Source organism: Manis pentadactyla, chromosome 10, assembly GCF_030020395.1.
Source record: "Manis pentadactyla isolate mManPen7 chromosome 10, mManPen7.hap1, whole genome shotgun sequence".
In the NCBI taxonomy this organism is placed as follows: domain Eukaryota; kingdom Metazoa; phylum Chordata; class Mammalia; order Pholidota; family Manidae; genus Manis; species Manis pentadactyla.
The window spans coordinates 113633610-113657716 of NC_080028.1; the positions used below are offsets into that span (position 1 = coordinate 113633610).

Genomic DNA, 24107 nt, shown 5'->3' on the forward strand with positions numbered 1-24107 from the left:
AGTGAAACCATATGATATGAGTTTATATTCTATGATATATATGTACCACATCTTCTTTATTCATCCATCTTCCGTGGCTTCTGTATCTCGGCTATTGTAAATAGTGCTGCAATAAACAGAGGGGTGCTTTTCAAATTAGTGATTTTGTTTTTCTTTGGGTAAATTCCCAGAAGTGGAATTGTTGGGCCTTACAGTATTTATATTTTTAGTTTTTTGAGAAACCTCCATACTGCTTTCCACAGTGACTGCACCAATTTAAATTCCCATCAACAATGTATGTGAATTCATTCCCTTTTCTCTACATCTTCACCAACACTTGTTATTTGTTTATTTACTTTATTATTTTTTGATATTAGCCATTCTGACAGGTGTGAGGTGATTATCTCATTGTGGCTTTGATTTGAATTTCCTGATGATTAGTGATGTGGAGCATCTTTTCATGTGCCTGTTGGTTGTCTATCTTCTTTGGGAAAATGTCTATTTTTTAAATCAGATTATTACATTTTTGGTGTTGAGTTGTATGATTTTTAAAAATATATTTTGGATATTAATCCCCTATCAGATGTATCATTTGCAAATATATTCCCTCATTCAGTATGTTGTCTTTTCATTTTGATCGTTTCCTTTAGTGTACAGCATAAGCTTTTTACTTTGATGTAGTCCCTTTTGTTCACTTTTCCTTTTCTTTCTCTTGTCTGAGGAGACTTATCTAGAAGAAAATGAGTAATGCTGATGTTCAAGAGTTTACTGCCTATGTTTTCTTCTAGGAGTTTTATGGTTTCAGGTATTAAATATATTTAAGTCTTTAATCCATTCTGAATTCATTGTTGTGTATGATGTAAGATAATGATTTAGTTTAATTTTTTCTTTCATGTAGCTATCTAGTTTTCCCAACACCATTTATTGAACAGACGGTCTCTTCCTCATTGTGTATTCTTGCCTCCTTTGTCATACATTAATTGACCACATAAGTGTGGGTTTATTTCTGGGCTCTCTATTCTGTTCCATTGATCTATGAGTCTGTTTTTGTGCCAGTTCCAGACTGTTTTGATTATCATAGATTTATAGTATAGTTTGAAATCAGGGAATGTGATACTTCGGCTTTCTCAGGATTGCTTTGGCTATTCAGGGTATTTTGTAGTTCTGTTAGGCAGAAAGACAGCCATGAGCAGTGTGGAGAGAGAATAAAGTCAGTAAAGCCTACTAAAAGGAACTCAAAGAGTCAACCAGGTATAACCAGAGAGCCAGAAAGAACTCACCATGTTGATTAGTTAATTAGTTGAAATTTCAAAGCCCAGGAGTAAATTGGAATGTCTGGATATTCCCCAGTTGAAAAGCAATTCCCAGATAAAGAAAAGTATCAGAGTGCAACCCATGTCTTCACTGTACCAATTAGATCAGGCATCCAAGGCCAAAGATTGTCCATCAAGGACTTCTGTGCCCAACCCAGTGAGGTAGAGCAGGGAAATGGGACCAGGATCAGGCCATTGTAAAATCTACTTAGCCTGAGAGAAAGGCGCAGTTGATTCTTTAACTTAATCTATATGCTCTTCTTCCTCTTCTTCCAGCCCCTGAATCAATTAAATAACTGTGTAACCAAGGCAGGAGATAGACCTCTGAAATGTAAACAAACCTATGTAGATAAAGAATGCGAAGATACAGACCAACACAGTCCCCTAAATAACCCTATTCTTAAAACAAAACTTGAATTGTGAATCACCTGTATACATCATGCCTTATGCTGACCCCTTACCCAAACGGCCCTACAAAACTCCAGACCCTAAACCCTTAAGTGCACGTCCTCTTGGAGGTTGCCTGCACTCCCCTTTCTTCAAGTGTGTGTACATTTTGCCTTAAATAAAGACTTCTTACTGCTCAACTTACGTTTTGTCTCTGCATTCTTCCAGTGGTAAGCTTCTTTGTCACTTTGCTTTTCATTCTGTTTTCCAGACTTAAGCACAAGTCTTCACTCTGTTTCTGTTTTACTCCAGATAAGTAAGGAGGGGCTGCTGAGAGCTCTGATTTGGGCTTGCAAGTTCTCATCACCTGGGTGACCTAGACAGGACTGCAGCTATATGATCATGCTCTTCAGTAGCCTGCCTGAATATCTCCTTTCTTTGCCTTTGGGAAGTTCTCAGAACCTAATTTCACTCCATCCAGTGCTCTGCGGCTCCCCTAAATCCTGGGGTGGTAGGGACTTGTTCCCCATATCAGGGAGATTCAAGTGGATGCTGGATGCCAGGTGACCCTGGCTTTAGGAGTTGGCAAGTCATTTGCCCAATGCCGAGCAGGAGTTTAATGAGCTTCCTTTTCCTCCCTCTGTTCTTTCTTGGTTTCTGTTACTTGCAAGGCAGCTGCCATTCCCTGCTTTTCTTTCCTTAATGAATTCCTTCATTACCTTTCACTCTGACTGGGAACTACATCTCTGAGCCAAATTCCTTTCCAACAGTTCCACACAAATTTTAGGATTATTTTCTCTAGCTTTGGGCAGCATGGCCATTTTAACAATATTAATTTTTCCTATTCATAAACATGGGATATTTTACTATTTGCTTGTGTTGTCTCAGTTTCTTTCATCAATGTTTTATAGTTTTCAAAGTACAGATCTTTCACTTACTTGGTTAGATTTATTCCGAGGTATGTTATTCTTTTTGATGCAATTGTTAATGGGATTGTTTTAATTTCTCTTTCTGCTAGCTCATTATTTGTATATAGAAATGCAACAGATTTCTGCATATTGATTTTATATTCTGCAACTTCACTAAATTCACTTATTCTAATAGTTTTTGGTTGAGTCTTTAAGGCTTTCTATATGCAGTATCATGTCTTTTGCAAATAGTTACAATTTTACTTCTTCCTTACCAGGTTGGATACCTTTTATTTATTTTTCTTATCAAATGGCTGTGGCTAGGACTACTAGTATTATGCTGAATAAAAGTCATGACAGGGAGCATCCTTGTCTTGCTGCTGATTTTAGAGGAGAACTTTCAGCTTTTCACCACTGAGTATGATGTTACCTGTGGGCTTGTTATATATGGCCTTTATTATGTTGAGAACGTGCCTTCTGTACTCTATTTGTTTTGAGTGTTTTTATCATGAATCGTTATTAAACTCTATCAAATGCTTTATCTGCATCTATTGTAATGATCATATGGTTGTTATTCCTTTTGTTAATGTGATATATCATGTTGATTGATTTATAGATAGCAAACCATTCTTACATCCCTGGAATAAATGGTGTTGAATGATCTTTTTAATGTATTTTTGAATTTGGCTTGCTAATATTTTGTTAAAGATTTTTGGATCTATGTTCTTCAGGGATATTGGCCTGTAGTTTTCTTTTTTGTAGTGTCTTTGGTTTTGGTACCAGGGTAATGCTGGCCTCATAGAATAAATTTGAAAGTTTTACTTCCTCTTCAATTTTTGGAACAGTTTGAGGAGACGAGGTATGAGCTCTTCTTAAAATGTTTGGTTTAATTTATCTGTGAAACCATCTGGTCCTAGACTTTTGTTTATTGATAGTTTTTTATTACGGATTCAGTTTCATTACTAGTAATCAATCTGTTCAGACTTTCTATTTTTTCCTGGGTCAGTGTTGGAAGATTTTAGTTTTCTAGGAATTTATCCATTTCTTCTAAGTTGTTCGATGACAGGGAGCATCTGTATATTGATTTTATATTCTGCAACTTCACTGAATTCACAGTAATCTCTTATAATAGTTTGTATTACTGTGGTGTCAATTATAACTTCTCTTTCATTTCTGATTATATTTATTTGAGTCCTCTTTTTTTCTTGATGAGTTTAGCTAAAGATTTATCAATTTTGTTTCTTTTCAGAGAACCAGCTGTTAGTTTCATTGATATTTCATCTGTAAAAAGTATTGCTTTTTAGTGTCTCATTTATTTCCTCTCTGATATTTGTTATTTTTTCTTTTACTAACTTTGGGCTTTTTCCTTTTTCCAACTCCTTTAGGTGTTGGGTTAGATTGTTTATTTGAGGTGTTTCTTGCTTCTTGAGGTGGGAATAAACGTCCCTCTTAGGACTGCTTTTTCTGTACCCCCCAAATTTTGAACTGTTGTACTTCTATTTTCATTATTCTTCAAGTATATTTTTATTTCCTCTTTGATTTCTCTGATGACCCATTGGTTGTTTAGTAGCATGCTCTTTAGCTTCCCTCTGTTTGTTTTTTTTCTATGTTTTTTTTTTCTTGTAATTTATTTCCAGTTTCATACCATTGAAGCTGGAAAAGATGCTTGATATGATTTCAGTCTTCTTCAATATATTGAGACTTGCTTTGTGGCCTACCATGTGATCTGTTCTGGAGATTGTGCACTTGATGTTTGAAATACACTTGAAATGAATGTATTTTACTGAAATCACTGATATGTTCTTCTACATCTTCTAATATGTTGATGCCTTCTAGTGTATTTTTCATTTCATTTATTTTATTATTCATCTTTACTTAGTTCCTTTTTATATTTTCTATCTGTTTGTTGAGGTTCTCACTCTGTGTATCCACTCTTTTCTCAAGTCTGGTGAGCATCTTTATAACCATTACTTTGAACTCTTTATCTGGTAAATTGCTTAACTCTGTTTCATTTAGTTCTTTTTGTTAAGTTTTGTCATGTTCTTTTGTTTCAAACACATTCCTCCGTTTCTTCCTTTTGTTTGGCTTTCTGTGCTTGATTCTATGACTTAGTTGAAAAGGCTACATCTCCCTATCTTGAAGGAATGGCCTTGTGTAGGGGAGGTCCACTGGGTAGACTGCATGTATCTGGTGGTTTTGGTTGGCTGGCTGGAGGCTAACTGAAAATGAGACAGTGTGAACATGTCCTGTTTCAGGGACCCCATGGCATGTTTGGGGGAGCATGGTTGGAGGGGCTTCTGAATGTGTACCAGTGGGTCTGCATTGGTGGGGAGGTGGCAGGCCATTGTACCCTCCAAGGAAACCCCATGTCAGTGGTACTATCTCCACGCCTGCAGTGCAATGGTGGCCCAAGTGCACTCTGCAGGGGTCAGGGTTTCTGGCCCTGTGTCCACGCTGCAGCAGCAGGCCTGGGTACGTTCTCTGGGGACCCCCATATCAGTAGCAGCCACTTTTGCAAGTGGAGCAGCAGTGGGCCGGTGCGGTGTGGTGGCATGCTCTGGGGATCTTCTGGGTGGGTGCTGGGTGCTGGGTGATAGCTGGGCTTGAGGGAGATGAACTTGGGTGAGCACTGCCATTGATACTGCTCTACAGGACTGCTAGATCTCAGCTGGCTTGTCTGGGTGCAGGCAGGGGTGGGAGGCCACCTCGGCCAAGTCTGAAATGGGTGTGTGCACTTGGACCCAGCTCCCCTCGGCACTGCCAGGACGGGAAAAGAATGCAAACAATGGCACTTGCCAGCACCTCGGATACTGGACAGAGTTCCAGCAGTTCCACCGCCAAATGGCCCATGCTTTAGGTCTAAAAACTAGGTTTTTTCACTTACAGTCTAGATGCACTTTAAAGTGCTGCTTTTCTTTTGTGCCCCAGGGAAGGGGATCTGTGTTGTGGTCCCTCAGCAATGACCCTGCCCAGGGCCGGGTGTTGCGCTGGGGGTGGGGTTCCCTCTGTTATCATGTTTCTGCCTCTCTTGCTGTTTTTTATGTGACCTTTCTATCCCAACCTGTGGAGAAGGTGTTCACTCAGGGCTCAGTTCTCAAGATGAATCAGTCTGTGTGTAGGTAGAGATTCAGTGTGTAGGCATAGATTCAGTGTGTAGGCGGGAGGAGGTAAGTCAGGTGCTTTCCATGCCGACATTGACCCCTTTCTCTTCCCAAATGGAAATTTTAGAATGGAAAAAACAATAGCCAAAATAAAAACTCACTGAATTGGCCTCAACAGCAGAATGGAGACCATAGAAGAATCAATGAACCTGAGACCAGGGAACAAATATTTATAGATGAACAAATGAGTATGTTAGTATGAGGTGTGGCCAGATGTTTAATGGTTACTTGTGGGAATGGTTTTCTTCAATTCTTAGTCAGATGTCCTGGGCATTATTCTCCTTAAGTCTCTAACCTCTCAACTTTAAAGTGAGATAGTAATCCTAAATCCAATGTTTCTTGAAAGTTTACTAATATTTTCACTCATTTGTCAAATATTTATTGAGTACCTAAAACATGAAAACTGCTGTAGCACATCGTAGGACTACAAGAAGAATATTACAGTCTCTACTCTCAGGTAGATTACAGTATAATAAAGGAAACATATAAGCAAACCAATTATTAATGCAGTGTGATAAGTACTATGGTAGTTGCATTTATATACAATCCATTTCATCCAAGGAAAGTAGATTATTTTGGTGTTCTGTACTCTAGTTTCAGTCTAAGCAATAAAATCCACAAATATGTCACCTTGAAGTGTGAAGTATATTTTTTCTAGTGCACATAAAAATAAATACATATTTATTAACATAAAAATGTCATTTCTGTGCCCCCTTAAGTATCTAGTTTACAGCCCTCATTACCTGGCATAGCGTGCACGGGGAAACCCCGTTTTAAGGGTAGCTCTGCCAAACTAGAAATATAGGAACCTAGTTAAGCAACAGTACATTTTGAAAAGAGTTATTCACTTTTATAATTGTTTTTCAGGTTTGTGGAAGGAATGCTTAACATTTGTTACAATGCCATTGATCGTCATATTGAAAATGGTAAAGGAGATAAGATTGCAATCATCTATGACAGTCCTGTCACAAATACCAAAGCAACTATAACCTATAAAGAGGTTCTGGAGCAGGTAATATCATAAACTTTCTATGTATGTTATTTGGAAATCATACAGAAATTATGGCACACATTCTCACTGAATAACTTTTAATTTGCTTAATTCATTGACTTGTTACCATGTTTTTCTTTTGATGCACATTGGGAATAAATAGAGGTTTGTTAACTCACTTAGTTTTAGTTTCCCCCCCTTAAATTTGTGTGTCATAATGCTGGAAGATACTCATTTTACTGGGAGAGGTTAAGAATACATTGCAGTCCTCTTCTGGCCTTCATTTCCATCTACGCTGTTATCACCTTAGTCTAGCCGCTTTCAGCTGATGTTCCTATTACCAGGCGCTGATCATGTTAGATTGTCACCTCAAATGACACCAGAGTTTTCTTCCTAAGAAACAACTACTTAAAACCTTTCCTTTTTTTTTTTTTTTATGATTGGGATTCACTGGAATTAAGTGATTTATTGGAACAATTCTATTGTCAAAAAAAGAGGTTTTATAACTTGCTCCAAGTATAGAAAAGGTTGTATTTTTCATTGGTAAGAGGCCACTTCTGGGCTTGTATATTATAGCAATAGTATTTGCACCTCCTAGTGATTTTCTGATTTGTTACATTTATTTTATAGTTCATGATTGTTTCATTATGTGATTTAAGTATTAAATAGAACCTAGCTAGTCTAATACAATCTGAACAGTTAATGCCTGTCATAAGACCAATTTTAATGGAATGCTATTGAAAATACTACTTTAAAAGGTTACCAAAGTGATTTGGGTGGTCATTTGGGGAAATGTCCTTTAAACTCTGTGAGGCACATCCTCTACTATGCATAACATGTAGGCTGTCACCTTTCAGTCTCTATTTTTAGACTTAAAAAATTAATGATAAGCTTTTACCTACAGTTTTGTCTAAACCGAGTATGTCTTCTTTAGAAGATTTTCAGCTTAGTCAAAATTGACTAAGTATTTAGGTAAATATTAGGCAATGATTAGAGGAAAGCAAAATTAATTTCTTTAAAGTGTCAACTATTTACATATATCCTTCTGTATGTCACTAAAACTCTGGGAGAGATTTGATTTTACTTACACTGACAAAAATTAGCATTAAAAAACAAACAAACCAAGAGTACTAAACTATGACCTTCAGAATTCATGTTGAATGGCAAAACTTTAAAAACGAAGGTCCAGAACTGAGAATCACTTGATTCCTTTTCAGATTTAAGTCCCACTTCATTCAGAGATCCTCAAAATTATCCTGATTATTTCCAAAAACGTCAGACTTTGGTATAAATGATCACACACTCACACACAACGCTTCTGTGGTTCCTTTCTTTAATTATCCTAATTATGCCATATGGAGTCATTCTGCAATCCAGGCTTAAAACCTTTTCCTAAAAATGACTGTTATTCAGAGAGTAAACTCCAGACCCCTGTGATGTAGAAGACACTTTGGACCCAGATAACAGCATCCCTCCGAGCTGCTCTTCCCAGCATTCCCGGCCATGAACACAAGTCTTTTTCACCCTGGGTGTCCCTTCAGGCCCACGGGCACTACGGGGACTTTACAGCTCTTGCACATCTTTGCTCTTTCCCTTTATTTGCTCTTTTTTAGTTCTTTCCCATCTCTGTAGTTCTAAGGTAAATCGTGATACTGACAGATTTGTGAAATTGTTTTTTAACATTAGGGTAGGAATGATGTCTTGGAAGTAATTATCAAAGTATTTGGGCCTTGTGGATGGTGGGAGAGTTATTCTAGCTCTGTGGGGCATTTATTGATGCATGATTTGAAGGGAGCTGACAGTGTAGGGCCGGGCTTTTCAGCGTTGACAGTATTGACATTCACGCCGGAGGCCTCTTTGCTGCGACGGCCACTGTAGCACGAATATCAGCATTCCTGCTCTCTTCCCACCGATGCCAGTAGCGCCCTTCCCTGAGCTGTGATGGCCAAAAATGTCCCCAAACGTTACTTGGTGTCTCCCCGGAATGGCAAGGTCGCCGCTGGTTGAGATCCACTGGTTGAGCAGAGTCTGTCCTAGGGTTTGGAAGCATTTGCTTTTAAGTTAAGGCTTTTTGAATCACATTCTCTTCTTTCGCTTTTTAAACCTATTTAGGGTTTCCATTTGATTTTTAGAAAGTTGGTCAGTGCTCCCTGACTCTGAAATTTCATCCTTTTGTATCAGCCGTATTCCTGTTTAGCCTTCTGAGAGGTTGCAAAAAGGTGACTGAGACAAAACAGTGAGCACCCAATACTGAGCTATTGCAAACAGCTGAGAACACTGAGGCTGCTTTTGTTCAGGATAGTTACCAGCCTAGTTGTAGCAACAAATCCAGCTTCAGCTGATTGAAACATAAGAGGAATTTATGGAAAGGGAAGACTGAAGAAAAGAAGCTCAGAAACACGGCACACCCCACAGGAGAAGGGGCAACAGTGAAGCGTTAAAGAGAACCTGCAAATTGGTGACTAGACTAGCTGATGTGTCAGTCTCCTAGATTGACAGAGAAGGACCGTAGCATTGGCCAAATTTAGCTTACATGCATAAAATACCAGACAGTGGGGTGGGGGCGGGGGATGTCTTGTCCTCTTGATTTCATAGGAAATGGGGCCCTGCCTCCCTCTGGGACTCAGACTTGGGAGAATTCTCATGCTAGACAGCCCAAGACAGAATAAGAATAATGCCACAAATATACTGGTAGAACTTTTTATTGGTCTGTAAGTGGGAACTGTGCATTTCAGATTAAATTATACAACAGAGACAGAGCTCACAGTGGGTCTGAAGAGGGAAGGCACTCCATCTGAGGCCATGTTTTATTATGAGAGACAATGTAACTTCCCTGATAATCTGTTATACCCGATGTTTTATTTTAGTTTTGCATTTTCAGTTTTTATATGAGGTTTTCTATGATTAAAAACTTCTTCCTATGATTTGGGCATATTGGGCACAGTTTCATTTAATTAGTAATCAGGCCTAAAACACTGGTGAATCTTAATTGGTATACTGATTAGGAAGCTTATTTCTATATCATAAAAATATTATCCATATCAACATCCTGAGTTGATACGTAACCAGTGGGAGTCAAAGAAAAAGCTTTAGAGAAACATTAAATAAGTTAGATAATGGTTGTTGCTTTTCTCCTTCTCAATTACATAAATGTATATGCTAAACACATGCACATTTTGCTTAGAAGGCTTCGTGCAAACTCATCTTGATTTTCTAATATTGAGTCAAGACTCTGAGACCCCTTTGAGGTTTGACCTGGTTCGTTGGTTTCGGTTAGCCTGATATCAAAGTACTTAAAAGGCCTGTTTCTCTCACCTGCTGATGGTTTCTGATTCACCCAGGCCTTTCTTCTCTCAAGTCCTAAAGGAGGCACTGTGAGAAAAGAGGAAGGCATCATGCTCCGCTTTGATTACCTGCTCCTGGTTTCCTGGGGCCTTCGTTTTATGAAGTAGAGAACACAGAAGAAGAAAGATTAATGGGTAATGCCATTGAGAACGAGCAAAGAGAAACACCTTTGTATCTTACTTATTTTAATCCCCCTTGTCTCATTTCTACTGGGAGTTTCAGGCTAGGTGAACCTTGATTAAGTTAGTTAGCATTTCTTATTTAATTAGTGAACCAACTAATTTTAGGCTAAATTGTTACAGTGACATGAAGGGTCTGAAGATTTTTACAGGATGATTCAAAAGAGCTTTTCCAAAACAACCTCCTTTTATGTAGATCTGATAACTTAAACAAGCCTTTATTAAGATATCTATAAAGAGATTTGAGCCTGGGTCAAGATCCATCTTTCATTCATTCAACAGATATTTATTTTGTAAGCCAAACCCAGTTAGGAACAAGGGATATAAGGCAAACAGACCCATTCCATATTTTTGAGAAGCTAAAAAAAAATGTGTACATAATAAAGGCTTTGATAAGGGGTAGTGTTATATTCTGTGGAATCACATAGGAAGGCACCTGGTTTAGCCTGAGATTAATGGAGCATAGGAAGGCTTTCTGGCAGAGTCCTGCCTAAAATTTGCCCAAATGATCAAAAGTCAGAAGGGAATTGGGTGGGGAGAAGGAGGGTCCCACAGAGAGAAGGAAGGGCACGTGTAGAGTGACTGAGGGAAGAGAGACCAGTGCCTCCACAGGGGCCTTGTCTTACACTGCAAGCACGAGGGGGTGGGGAGCAGGGCTCCGGTGAGCCTGACTTGGAAGATTCTGAGTGCCGCACGAATGATTTGTGCTTTATCCTGAGGGTGGTGGAAGACACAAAAGCCAGTGTTCCCTGTGACCTGTGGGTCTGTGTGATCTGGCTCCTGTGACCTCCTTCCCAGCCCCACTACATTCACTGCATACCCCAGCCTGCCCTGCCTTCTGCAGTTAACTCTCCTGGCATGCCCCACTCCTACCTTAGAGTCTTTATACTTGCCTACTTTGTGCTTGAAATAGTTTTCTTCCAGATATCTTATGGTTCTTGGTGTGCCTGGCTGTTATTTTCTCAGTGAGATCTTCTCTGGCCATATTAAGTATAAATGTTCTTGTTTAGTATAACTTCAAACTTTCCTTTTGAAAATTTAGTCACTTCTTACTCAATACCATTCTTTAATATTTCTCTTGCCTGAGGGTTTCAGCCCTGGGCTGGTTCATTATGGATCTGGTGAGATCGAGAAATGACAATGAAACGTTTTTGGGATAAAAGGGTTTATAGCTGGCTTTATTGTCACTGTGGTAGGCTGAGCACTAGGATCACATCTGCATCCGACAGTCTGCAGGTCTGTAATCCACCTCCGTCTCTGCCTCCGCCCAGAGCCCTGGGCAGAGCTCTTTATATAGTGACTCAGTCAGTAATAGTTCATTGCCTACGGATGTGGAAACAGCAGCCTAGCAGCAGGCCAGTTACATCATCAAGTACTTTAAGTTTAGGTGAGGATCCTGGCCATAGGAACTTCCATTTTCCCCAGAATAATCAATTAATTAATTGGTTGATTAACTTATTTATTTTTATTAAGGTATCATTGATATACAATCACATGAGCAACATTGTGGTTACTAGAGTCCCCTCATTCCCACAATATTTATTTATCTATCTTCCTTAGTGTTGTTTCTTCTTCCAGAATGTAAATTCTGTGAGGGAAGAGATTTTTGTCTTGTTCCCAGAACAGTGCCTGGTACATAGTCAACATTTACTACATGATGAAGGAATGAATGAAATACCATCTGAAATTTTAAGTGACTCTAGTTTCCTTTATTGCAAGAACTTCTTATCTTCGAATTGTATCAGTAACGGAACTTGATCTTCTTTCCAAGTAGACTCTAACTTCTTACTATCTGTGAAAAAATTTTAGCTTACTCACATTTGGGTTGGAAGATGAATATTTCCTCTTTGAATTTCCCATACTTAAATTCAGATCTGCGTTCTAGGAGACATACAGTGTTTACTGTGTCCCTCTCTTATTAGCTTTTTTCAAGTTAGTAATTACAGGAAGCCTCAGAGAAATAAAGTGCGTGTGTGAATTTGTAGCATATGTATATTTTATATATTGCACTTACCATTTTTAGAAATTCCTGCTCTGAATTTATGTTTTCATCTCTAACTTCATTTTGAGTTCATCTCCATGTGTGATAAATTTGTTCCTTTTGATGTTTAAACAATTATGAATTTTTATGTGTATATTCACTAAATAAGAATATGACCCCTAAAAGTCATCTGAGAGTTTTTTATGAAAATATGTGTACATGGAAAACTGATGAAGCCCAATGTGTGGCAATTTTCCTGATCTAATTCAGGCTGAAAGTATCTGTTATCTCTACTAAAGGTAATTTTCTGAGCTACAATTAGGGAAGTAATTGTAATTACAAATTTTGAATAATTTAGAGGAGAAAATTACTCTGAAATCAAGGGTTATGTCCCAGGAGAAGTCTTCCTCCCAGCCTCTGCTCTTTAGAATTCTCTTCTCAAAGTATAAATTCCATCTGTTCCAATATATGTTAGGGTCAGATAATCTGATATTTCTTTGCCTGTCACATACCAGTATTTCCTTAAGCAAGAAACTAAAGCACAAAAACTAGGACATGCAAAAATTTAGTCCAGCCAGTGGTTGCCTTTTTGAGGGGAAAGGATACAACAGTGCATGTGATCTGTAACTTTCCAAATAAGCAATAAAAACTTCAGATATATTACAGTCAGCTCCTCCAAAAGTTGTATCTCTATAAGATGAATTACCTTTTCCATGCTCAGTAAATGTGTGAATACTAAGTATGAGGTCGAACTTAAGAGTTGTCTGGGTGTGTTATTTCCTAGCATGCAATTTTTAATACTTTTGTTGAAATGTATATATATTCAAATTAGTGCATAGGTCATGAATATAAAGCTTGATAGATTTTCACAAACAGGACACAACCACGGAACTGGATCAGGAGACAGAATATTTATTCCCAGCCTCCCTGGAAGCCCTTATTATGCCTGCCTTTAGTCATTTCTTTCTCTGTCCTTAAGTGATTGTTACCCAGATACCTTAACACCACCAGCAATGAGGTTTACTTACTTTGGAACTTTGTATAAATTGAATGATACAGTGTATTCATTTGTGTCTTTTTTTATTCAACTCTTGTTCTTGAGATTCTTTTGTTTTATTGAGAGAGGTTGTCCTTTTGTGTCAGGTAATGACTAGTTTGGGGCTCTTACAAATAATTCTATGGATATGTTTGTGTACAAATTTTGGTGACAATAAGTATGCATTTGTGTTGGGGATGTATGTAGGAGTGAAATGGCTGGTTCATGGGAAATGGACATGTTCACCTTGAGTAAAAGTGCCAAACAATTTTCCAGAGTGGTTGTGCCAATTTACATGACCACTCGTGGTGTGTGAGAATGCCAGTTGTCAACACTGGGCCTTGAGAACCTCACACCTTTAATTCTGGCCTTTCTGGTGAATGTGTAGCTATACTGCATGGTGGTTTTAATTGGCTTTTCCCTAATGACCAATGAAACTGAGCTCCTTTTCCTGTGCTTATTGGCCATTTGTTGTTCCACATTTCTGAAATGGCCATTCAAGTTTTATGCCCATTCCTTTTTTCTGTTGGATTGTTACCATGTTAGCAAGTTTCAGAGATAAACTTTCCCCCAGTTGAATAGATACCTTATCAATATCAGAAAACCTTAAGAAAAAAATGATAAAGATCCTTTAGTGCAACTGTTGATGCGGTGAGTAGTTTTAAGAATCTAAAGCCGAGAAGACATTCTCCCCTGTTTTAAACATAATTAACGACAAAGTGTACACTCTACTAGTCTTGACTAGTCATTCTGTGGAAGGAAATATGGAACGAAATGTCATTCTGTAGATTATCTTAAAGCAGGAAGCATGAGCCCCCATGTTTAAGGCTGTAATTATCTACTGAAGATGATGCAGACCACAGTAAATGCTGCCTGAAGACAGGAGTAATATTTTTATATTTATTTTTTACCTACACAGTGCCTAATACAGGCCTCACAGCATAAGCTCATGTTGTTTACTGAATGAGTATATGAATAGAATATTCAAGACTCATTCATTAAAAAGGTAAAGGAAAGTCTGATCCTTGCATAAGAGAAGGCTTGTTTCCAAAAATGTCACTTGTCTCTTTTACAATGTGGATTTTTTTGTTTTTTTTTTACATTAGGGAATTTTTTTTTTTTAATGGGATGAGCATCTTCCTTGTTTTAGTGCATTTCCTAAGTGGAGGTTTGTGTCCTGCCTCATCAAAAGCTCTGCTTAAAACATTTACCTTACTTGGCCATTCTGGGACAACTGGAAATCTGGTCTATGGATTTTATTCTTGTATTTGCATACTGAATTTATTTTTATCATAAATTTATATTTATCATTAGTAGATGTTTTGTCTTATCTTCAGGGTGGCTAACTCTGACCTTTTAAAAAGTTAACATCATCAATAGACCCTCTGTTTGGAATTTATTTTCCTGGACTGGAAAGATGGAATCAAATTTACTTATTTTTTCACATATTTGTACGTCCCCTCATATGTATTTGACACAGCTTTGGACATCATGGACTGTAGTAAGGAATGATACAGTCTTTGTCCACAAGATAATTGCATTCTGATTGGGGAGATATGCTATGAATAAGAAGATAATATAAATGAAGAAAAACATAAGGCCAGAGAGTAACTTGGGCTGCCGTTTCGGATACTTTTGTCAGGGAAAACTACTTGGCACTGAGGACATGACCCAAATAAAGACTGGGGGACCCCTGTGAACATGTGAGTGAAGAACCCCTTCAGGCAGAGGCCCTGAAGCAAGAACGGACTCTCTCCGGAGTGAGCCAGGGGCCGGTAGTGAGGGAAAAAGTGGGGCTGGGGGAGTTTCCAGGAGTCAGACAGGTCCTACAGGACCTTACAGGCCATGCTGATGACTATCTTTACTCTAAGTATGATGGGAAGCTGCATATTGGGACAAGACTCACTTTGGCTTCTCTGAAGAAGAGACTGTAGTGGGCAAGAGTGGGAACCGGGAGATGACATGGGGTCCAGGGGAGAAATGAATGGGCACCACTTAGCTTAAGTCCCCTTAACAACAGCAGCATTCGCTTACATGTGGGCAGTTAAAGGACACAATATGGTTTTGCGGTGTGGAAGCTATTCCACATACGTCTCTTATCTTGGGTCTCCAGCTACACCTACTGGGTTTGTAAAAAGTCTGATTCAGCCTTTTATTGAACAGCTACAGGTAAATTCCCTACTTGTTCCCCATCTTTCATGGTGTTTTTAGGTAGCACTCCAAGGCAAGGTTTATGTTCAGTTTTCAAGCCAAATCCTAGGGAAAGAGGACTGTTTCCTCAAATTTTGTAATTGGTTTTTAAATTAGTTACATTTTCTGTGATTGATTAAACCAGGGTTTATGGTATAACATCATTGCAGCTTGAAAATATGCTTTCTCATCTTCTCTTTCATATAACTTTCTTTGACATGGCCCTGAGGTTGCCCATGGTTGCTTTTTGTGATAATTTGGACACCAACACTATCTTTCACATATAAACATGATTTTCTTTAGATGGAGATACTTGCTGTTCAGGAAGAACATGCTAATTCACTGTATAGATCACAGCCTTTGGTCAGTCTCAGCTAACGTTTATATTCATCACAGGCATTTGGTCATGAAGTTATACTAACCTGCAGACTGTTTCTGAATGAAGCCTTTTCTGAATGAATACATTTTTAAAATGGTAAACTCTTTTTTCATTATTTACACTAATATGTTTTTCTCATTTTATAATTCTAAAATTTGAAATTTTTATTTGTGTCTAAAACAAACAATATACATAAAATGTACATGCTATGTATAACCCACATATATGTGTATACCATTTTACATTACATGATATCTGTTGCTATATTTTGTTATTTTATCATTACTATTCATGTATGTTATTTTTTCCTGGACTCAGAATTTTAAAGACCATGTCTTCCTCATTTTTGCATCTGTGGACTTCATTTCAGCATAGGGCACATAGCAGATACTATACAAATTGAATCAATGATAGGATACTTATATATTAAGATGGTTTCAGATTAGTGCCAAAATAATGATTAATTCATATAATCATTAATGTGAGGAAGTAAACAACATTGCATCTAAATGTATATGTACATTTACTTTGCTTCCTCAGGCTTCCTTCATGCCTCATAGTTATCCTCATGCATGTTAAAATATTATCTTTCTGGATAACAATAGAAATTATAAATCTATACTCATATATGGTAACATAAGAAGGCGATGTTGAATATAAATAAAATTTTTCGTCTCTTTGATAATTTTCCTTCTGAAAATTTAATATAATTCAATAAAAAGATGAAAAACAACACTAATCAAGTTGCCCTTTATATTGAAGTTTTATAGCAATTTGAGTGATTATGAACTGGGATTTCTAGATTTTTCCTTTCATTGCTTGTGTTGCCTACACTTACCTCCAAAATGATTCTGTGTCTGAGATGAGACTTAAGTATTCTATTCTGGGTTCCCATATTAACAATCTCTAGATTCAATGTTAATAAGGAATATTTTTAATGAAATATCTCACATATTTTCATATTAAGCCAATGTCCATTTATTTTTCCTGCTGCGAGCTAATAGTTTGTTTTTCACAAGCCTTTTTTTACTTTTCACCAGAAACATATTTTCCCATACATTTTCAGTACATAGCTCATTATTTTTAATAATATATAATATACATGTATTAAATATTTACACGTATTTTAAATTTACAAGTTACAGTGAAACGTCATACTGATTTAGCCCTGAAAACTACTGAGAAAAAAATTTTCTCTACTGATGATACAAAAATTTTTTCTTTTGAGCAACTCCGGTGTGATTAGCACAGTATCAACACATTAAGTAGTAAGTAGCTGTGAGCAGGAGGGTTAGCAAGGCCAAATGGGCGCCATCTAGTGGTCATATGGACCTGGTGCAGCCTCTTTTGACTGAAGGTGGTCTTCAGGGCCATGGTTAGCAATTGATGCTTCCGGAGCCAAGTGTATAATACAAATGGGGGAGAAAATCACTATGTATATATCACACCTTTATGTTTGTAGAACTATGGTGTAAGTAAATATCACACCTTTATGGTTACAGAACTATAGAGAAAGCGTATAACATAAAGAACACGATTCAGAAGAATACATTTTAAACTCAGAACGGGAAGAAAAATGCAAGCTCTGTGATGAATGGCCCCAGGGAATGGTGAGATCTGCAGCAACCCTGGCAGCTGACCATCGGGTTCATTGATTGCTCTTATTCAAGAACACAGGCACAGTGTTGCTGGACTTCCCAATCCCTCCAGAGAACCTAGAAATCTGGATTTGCCTATGAAAGCTCCTAATTCTACTATGTTGGCTCACTTTTTTTTTTCAAGGTGAGAGATGGCCCTAACTTCAATACATCTTGGGGCCACATTTGGTCATTTTGAGATCTTTTCCTCAAAAAAATTCTTGAATTTATTAACTTTGTTCCTTTCAGAGGACAGAAAAGTTGGGCATCCTTCAGTGACATGATGAAGTGAGAGTCAAATGTGCAGTTCCTGAACCATTGCTGCCTTGAGTCTGGTTGCAGGTTACTTTTATTCAACAGCAGACACTATTCAGCATGCTGAGAGCACTGAGTACACAGGACACACTCCTGGTCTCTTTCAGTGCTGTGCCCTAAATGGGATATCCAGGAAAGTGGTCACGGAGTGTGGCCACTTTCTGCAGGAAGTGCACATAGGGATAAGCACTTTCCAGTGTTGATCTTCATTCTTGAGAATTTAAGGTCACGATTTATATTTCTTTAGTGTGTGTATCTTGTGACTTGCTGCTCTGAGTTCTTCAAAATGGCACTGAATTAAAATGTGCAATATAGGAGAGAATCAACAGAGAGATTGTTACTTTCTTTCACCAGACCCTTTAACCTTGACCATAACTTCCCCATCTGTAGAGAGGAGGTAAATAAAGAGAAAAAGGAGGAATGATCAGGATTCAGAATCCTTTGAACATGTTCAAAAAGCAGGAGTGGCAGACGGGAATGAAAGGCGGTCATTCGCCATAAATAGCCGTGTGGCCTAATTCCTTGCCTCAGGCCCCTATTGTTCAATATCTTGAACAGTCACATTCAAAGGCAAGCCATAGCCCTTCCCACCCCTTGCCCCGAGGACCCATCCAGACCCCTCCTTTAGCTCTCTGACCTGACCCAAGCCACTTTCACTTGTTCTTTCTGGTCCAGCTCCCAGGTGTCCTTGCTGTTCCTCAAGTTACATCACATATGATCCCCTCACAGTGTGTATTGGCATTCTCTCTGCCTGAAATAGTATACTCACAGATATCCACTAATTCTTAGCCTACTACAAGTTGTTGCTAAAATGTTATTTCTTAGTGAGGTCTACCCTGACCGTTCCTTTGAGAATCACATCCCCTACCCTCCCAATCCCCTCTGCTTCGCTTTACTACCTGCCCCTCCCCATAACATGGATTACCTTTTAACATGCTGTATAATTTACTTACATTTATTGTATTTCCCTTGCTAAAACTTAACTACTCAGAGGATAGAGATCTTTGTCTTGATTTGTTTGCTCATGTTTCAGGAAATTGCCTGGCATATACAGGTAGTTAATATGTATTTTTTAAGTGAAAGAATGTCAAATTTCTTATTCACTTAGGTCTGGACATCTTCCCCACAGCCTGCTGTGATTGCCCTGGAAAGGTTTCTTGCAACAAATTATATAATATGTGGGCTTATGACCTATTTTGTTTTTATTACTAGAAATTGCAAAAAAGCACATGTTAAGAGGAAAGAGATTTATTTGTATGTTTGGTCCCCAAACCACGTGTTAAAATAAAAGTTTGTATGGTTGCCTTCAATATAGAGCACAGTCATTTTGTATCAGTAATTAGTATAAAATCTATAAAGAAAAATAACTGGCGGTAGAAAGGACAAAGACTATGAGGTCAAAAGACCTGAGATGAAAGTAGACTTACAAACACAGAGAACAGGTTGGTGGTTGTCATAGGGGTGAGGAGGGAGGATAGGTGAAATAGGTAAAGAGAATAGAGGCGCAAACTTCAGCTCTAAACTGAATTAGTCACAGGGATGAAATTACAACATAGGGAATATAGTCAATAATAATGTAGTATATTTGTAGGTTGACAGGTGGTAACTACACTTATTGAGGTGAGCATTTAGTAATGTACATAATTGTCAGATCACTATTGTTTAACTGAAACCAATATAATATTGTATGTCAACTGTATTTCAGTAAAAAAGAAAAGACAGACTCGCGATAGTATCCTGACCCAACCATTTACTAGCTCTCTGACACTGGGTTAGCTATTTATTACTTCTGAGCCTCAGTTACCTTCTCTCTAAAATAAAAATAATAATAACAATCTATCTTATTTACCTTATAAGTACATAATATGTTTTCTTTATTAATGGATAGTTATTTCCTTCAACAGTTAACCTAAATGTATCTAAAATATAATTAATTTTTCTGTTCACTTGGCCAATTCACACATTAGAATAAAAGCTCCACAGGGACATGTCTGTGTCTTTGTTTTTCAGTGTTATCTTTCCAGCTCTAAACACCATGTCTGCCACATAATAGGTGCTCAGTAAATGTGTTGCTGAGTGAATAATTATACAAATGAAAGCCATGAAGTTCATATGGCATAATAACAGTGAGTTGGTTTGTAGTCACTTATAATACAGGAATCTATTATTACTATTTAATCAAGTATATGTTACTTGGGCTTCATCAACCCACTACTAAGAGAGTGATCATTTTCTTGCATTATTACATTAATTTAGAAGGTTAGCAAAATAACACTGCACTTTGCTGACCTGATGATCTCGCTGTAGGTCTCCAAGCTGGCTGGTGTTTTGGTCAAGCATGGTATCCAGAAAGGTGACACTGTGGTCATCTACATGCCAATGGTCCCACAAGCGATGTACACCATGCTGGCATGTGCAAGGATAGGAGCCATCCACAGTCTCATATTTGGGGGATTTGCATCCAAAGAATTAAGTAGTCGCATTGATCATGCAAAGGTAAGTGCTTTATTTGAAGAAAACGAATCATAGCTGCATGTACTACAGCCATAGTTATCTGCAGATGGAGCATCTAAGAGTGATCTGCACTTATTAGATCCTCCTTTCAAATGTGATACATCAAGTTTACTTTTCCTTTAGCATATATCTATTAATCAAAAATTTATTTTTGAGTTAGTCCTGTGAAAGACATCTTGCTAGGTGCTGTGAGGAATAAAAATAAAAGATAAGGTACATTCCCTTCAGGTTAGTTTGCCATGTATTTGAGTGTATAAGACAATAAGAAATGTAATAACTAATTTATTCATTCAACATATATTTATTAAGATCCCACTATGTGCCTGATACTATCCTTGGAACTGGATAATATGTGATACTTATCAATTGGGACACATAGCTAGCATTACAGTCCCACACATCCAGAAACGGTGGTTGGGGGGCTGTCAGGGAGAGGTGAAGTAGCATGTTTAAATGGAGTAGTGAAATAACAAACTTAATAAGGCTGTTGTGAAATCTCTCAGAGATACTGAAAACACTTAACACAGTGCCTGCCATATAGTACTTATTAAAAAAATTAGCTATTACTATTCTATGAATTTAAAGCAGGGATCAGCAAACTGTTTTCTGTAAGTTACCAGACACTAGATGCTTTAGGCATCGCGGGCACGTGGTTTCTGTCGCATGTTTGCATGTCAGGGCACAAGAGCAGCCTTCAGCTCTACGTAGTGCAGGGCATGGCGGTGTCCCAATAAAACTTTCCAGGAACGTGGTGCGGGCAGGGTTTGGTTCTCAACCACAGTTTGCAGACCTCCCGATTTATATAGGAAGGAGTGATTTCTTTTAGTTCAGGTGGCCCGATAAGGCTTCTGAAGGAGGTGAAATTTGAGTTCGATCTCGGCTAAGATTCAGTTAGTTGAAGAGAATGACATTGTGGGATCCCAAAGGAAAGAAAAAAAGCAAGAGGCTGCTATTAGAGGCAGGAAAGGAAAAATTCCTTTGTAGGAGAGTGAATAGACCAACGTGACTGCAGACGGAAGGAAGGGGAGGTTGCGAAGGCAGTTTGTGTCTGAACTGGGTGCTGTAGACTTTGGCTAAACTTTCCAAGCAGGTGAACATTTTGTTTTGTGCAATGGGAAGAGGAGGCAAGTCTTGCAATATGGTGTGAGTAGGAGAGAGGCTCGGACAGGAACCTCTCTGTTAGGTGGTCCTTTTGTGAGGCAATGAGCAGTGTTCAGGGGAGTCGTCGCAGTGGGAAGATTCAGGCAGGCAGATCCTTAAAAGAGCATGACATGATTTACCGCTAGTTTTACAAGCCCAAAATGAGATATTCTTAACAAGGAAGGGAGCTAATGTATATTTAGGATCCTCTGAGTGCTAGGCATACGTGAGGTTTTACGTTTCTGACTTCATCTGGTAATAGATCAGTTACTAGAACTAGGAAACTGATTTGTGGACTAACAGCCTGGATACCCTTTTTGTTTTCTCTTTAAGAAAAAAAGAAACATGTTGAGTTAGTACTTATGAAGGGGAATTTAAGGGAAAATATCAGTCAGCTGACCTGCAAATCACCAGGCAGTTGAGGACTTGTCTGAGGAAAACTATAGACTCCAGAGGTTTTTTAGGGGGCTACAGAAATCCTAAACACCATTGGATAATGGTGCGAGATGTGTTATTTCTTTCTAAGAATTTATATATGATGTGGGAAAATTGAAATATATTAAAAAAATAAACATTTATAAAACTTATTCTATGCCAGTGGAGGCGTTTTCATTCATAATACAGGCACACACACACACACACACACACACACACACACACACAGCTCCTTGTTAAGGAGTTTAGGCAATAAGCACGTGTTCCTTCAAGGCAAGACCATTGAGCAGGTCAGATTGAAGGTGTGAAGACAGAGATAGAGATACATATTTGAGATATTTGGACAGAATAGTTGAAATCAGGGATAATTTTGATGTCGTGATTTTCAAATAAGCCGAAAAAAAAGTTTTAACAGCTGAAGAAAAAGTTTTAACAGCTGAAGATGGGAACAATGCACAGCATTCTAGTAAGTCAGCCTAGTCCAAATGAAACCTCTAGTAAAAGGCTGTTAACATGATCTGAAAGGGATTACTTTTCTAGAAGAGTTTGATTTTGACTGTATTATTCAAGTTTTGATATATTCTATATATGTTTTTATGATAGGCATCTTTCATTTATTCAGAATTCTAATCTTGGTAATGTTATTTGCAGTTATTTTTTATAACTACTACAGATACTAAAAGGTGAATTGTATTCAAATGTCTGACCTTTCAAAACATAAGAGGCAACAAGATTTATTTTTTTCTTCCCCCCCTTTTTTTGCTTTCAAAGACAGCTTGATATAGTAGAAAGAGAAAGGTTATATAATCAGACAAAATTGGCCCTCTTTCTGGTTCCACTGCTTATAACCTGGGGCAAGCTATGTAGCTGCACCAAAGCTTTAGCTCCATGAATATTAAATAATATTCAAAAAGCAAGAAGTACTATATATGCATATAACCAGAAATCAGAATTCAGGAATAGATGCACACTATCTTGGATTGATCATCTGTGTTCTGAATAATTTATTATCTATCTCCTTCACTTTGGATTTCTGGGTGAAGAAACAGTGTACTTAAAAGAATAAAGACATGTTTATTTCTACAGATTAATGGGAATTTTGGTTCAGTTCCATAAATATTTATTGAGAGCTTATGGTAGGATAAGCATGTCCCAGGCATAGGAGAGAGGGAGAGAGAGAGAGAGATGGGATCCAAATTTGGCCTAGGTGAGCTGCCTGTGCAGTGTGGGGATGAAGGACCACTTTGACTGTAGTCGGACAGCCAGGGCAGGCCTGCCAAGAATGTACCAAGAGTGATTAGGGTTTAGCCCTAACTTCTTCAGCCTCCTCCAGGGAGGCCTTTTGGTGCATCTTGAAGAATGAATGACCAGCAAGTCGTGACATGCAGACGACCGCCACACGTGCCCTAATGCCAGGGCAGCGGGTTCAGGCTTTGTGGGGCTTGAAACTTAAATCATTCAGAGACCCTTTTGAGAAAAATACAACAAAATTACAAATATCATATTTATTGGAAGGGACTGTGTATTTAGAATGAGGAAGGAATCATAAAAGAATTATTGGATATTCAGGTCCCTTCTGCAATCCCATTTAAGCAGAGATGCATGTCAGAAAACTTTGAAATGCTTCCTGATAGCAACTGGCTGGCCCTCCCTACCAAGAAACACAACTTCAACAACCGGCCATTCACTGGGAGCCTCTGTGAGTGAGGGGCCCCTAGGCTTACATTTCACCGCTTCCTGGCAATTTCTGCCTAACTTAGAATTGTTGGAAAGTATTTTTTAACAGCTCATACTTATTAACCAAAAGCACCATTGAGCATGTAATTTTTTACAGATAAGTGAGATTTATGTGGAAGTAGTTGTTAGGACTGTAACATTTAAAAAGGGTTTATTGGTTTTCAGGCATTTATTCAATAGAGAACAGAATCATTCAGACATTTCTTTAGAAATGTTAAACTGCCAATCTGCACCCGAAATATTGTGGTTACTTTCATTAGGAATGTTAAACTTTCTCAATTGTTATTTTGTTTTTCATTGTAGCCCAAGGTGGTGGTTACAGCATCATTTGGTATTGAACCTGGAAGGAAGGTAGAGTACATACCACTTCTCGAGGAAGCGCTGAGAACAGGACATCACAAACCAGATAAAGTTCTCATTTATAATCGCCCAAATATGGTAATCTGACTATTGAATTTGGCTCTGGCTTATGGTGATGTG

General features: G+C 38.1%; 1 protein-coding gene across 4 annotated transcripts in view; it reads left to right on the forward strand.

Annotated features, from left to right (window-relative positions):
- Positions 1-24107, forward strand: part of ACSS3 (acyl-CoA synthetase short chain family member 3) — a 166424-nt gene that overhangs the window by 23839 nt on the left and 118478 nt on the right. For 3 of the 4 annotated variants that reach the window (XM_036912371.2, XM_036912373.2, XM_036912374.2), the window contains 3 exons: positions 6616-6760; positions 20109-20297; positions 23931-24065. In XM_036912371.2, coding sequence (XP_036768266.1) covers positions 6616-6760; positions 20109-20297; positions 23931-24065 — 469 coding nt within the window. The remainder of the gene's footprint in view (positions 1-6615; positions 6761-20108; positions 20298-23930; positions 24066-24107) is intronic. The other variant, XM_036912372.2, reaches the window with a different exon arrangement.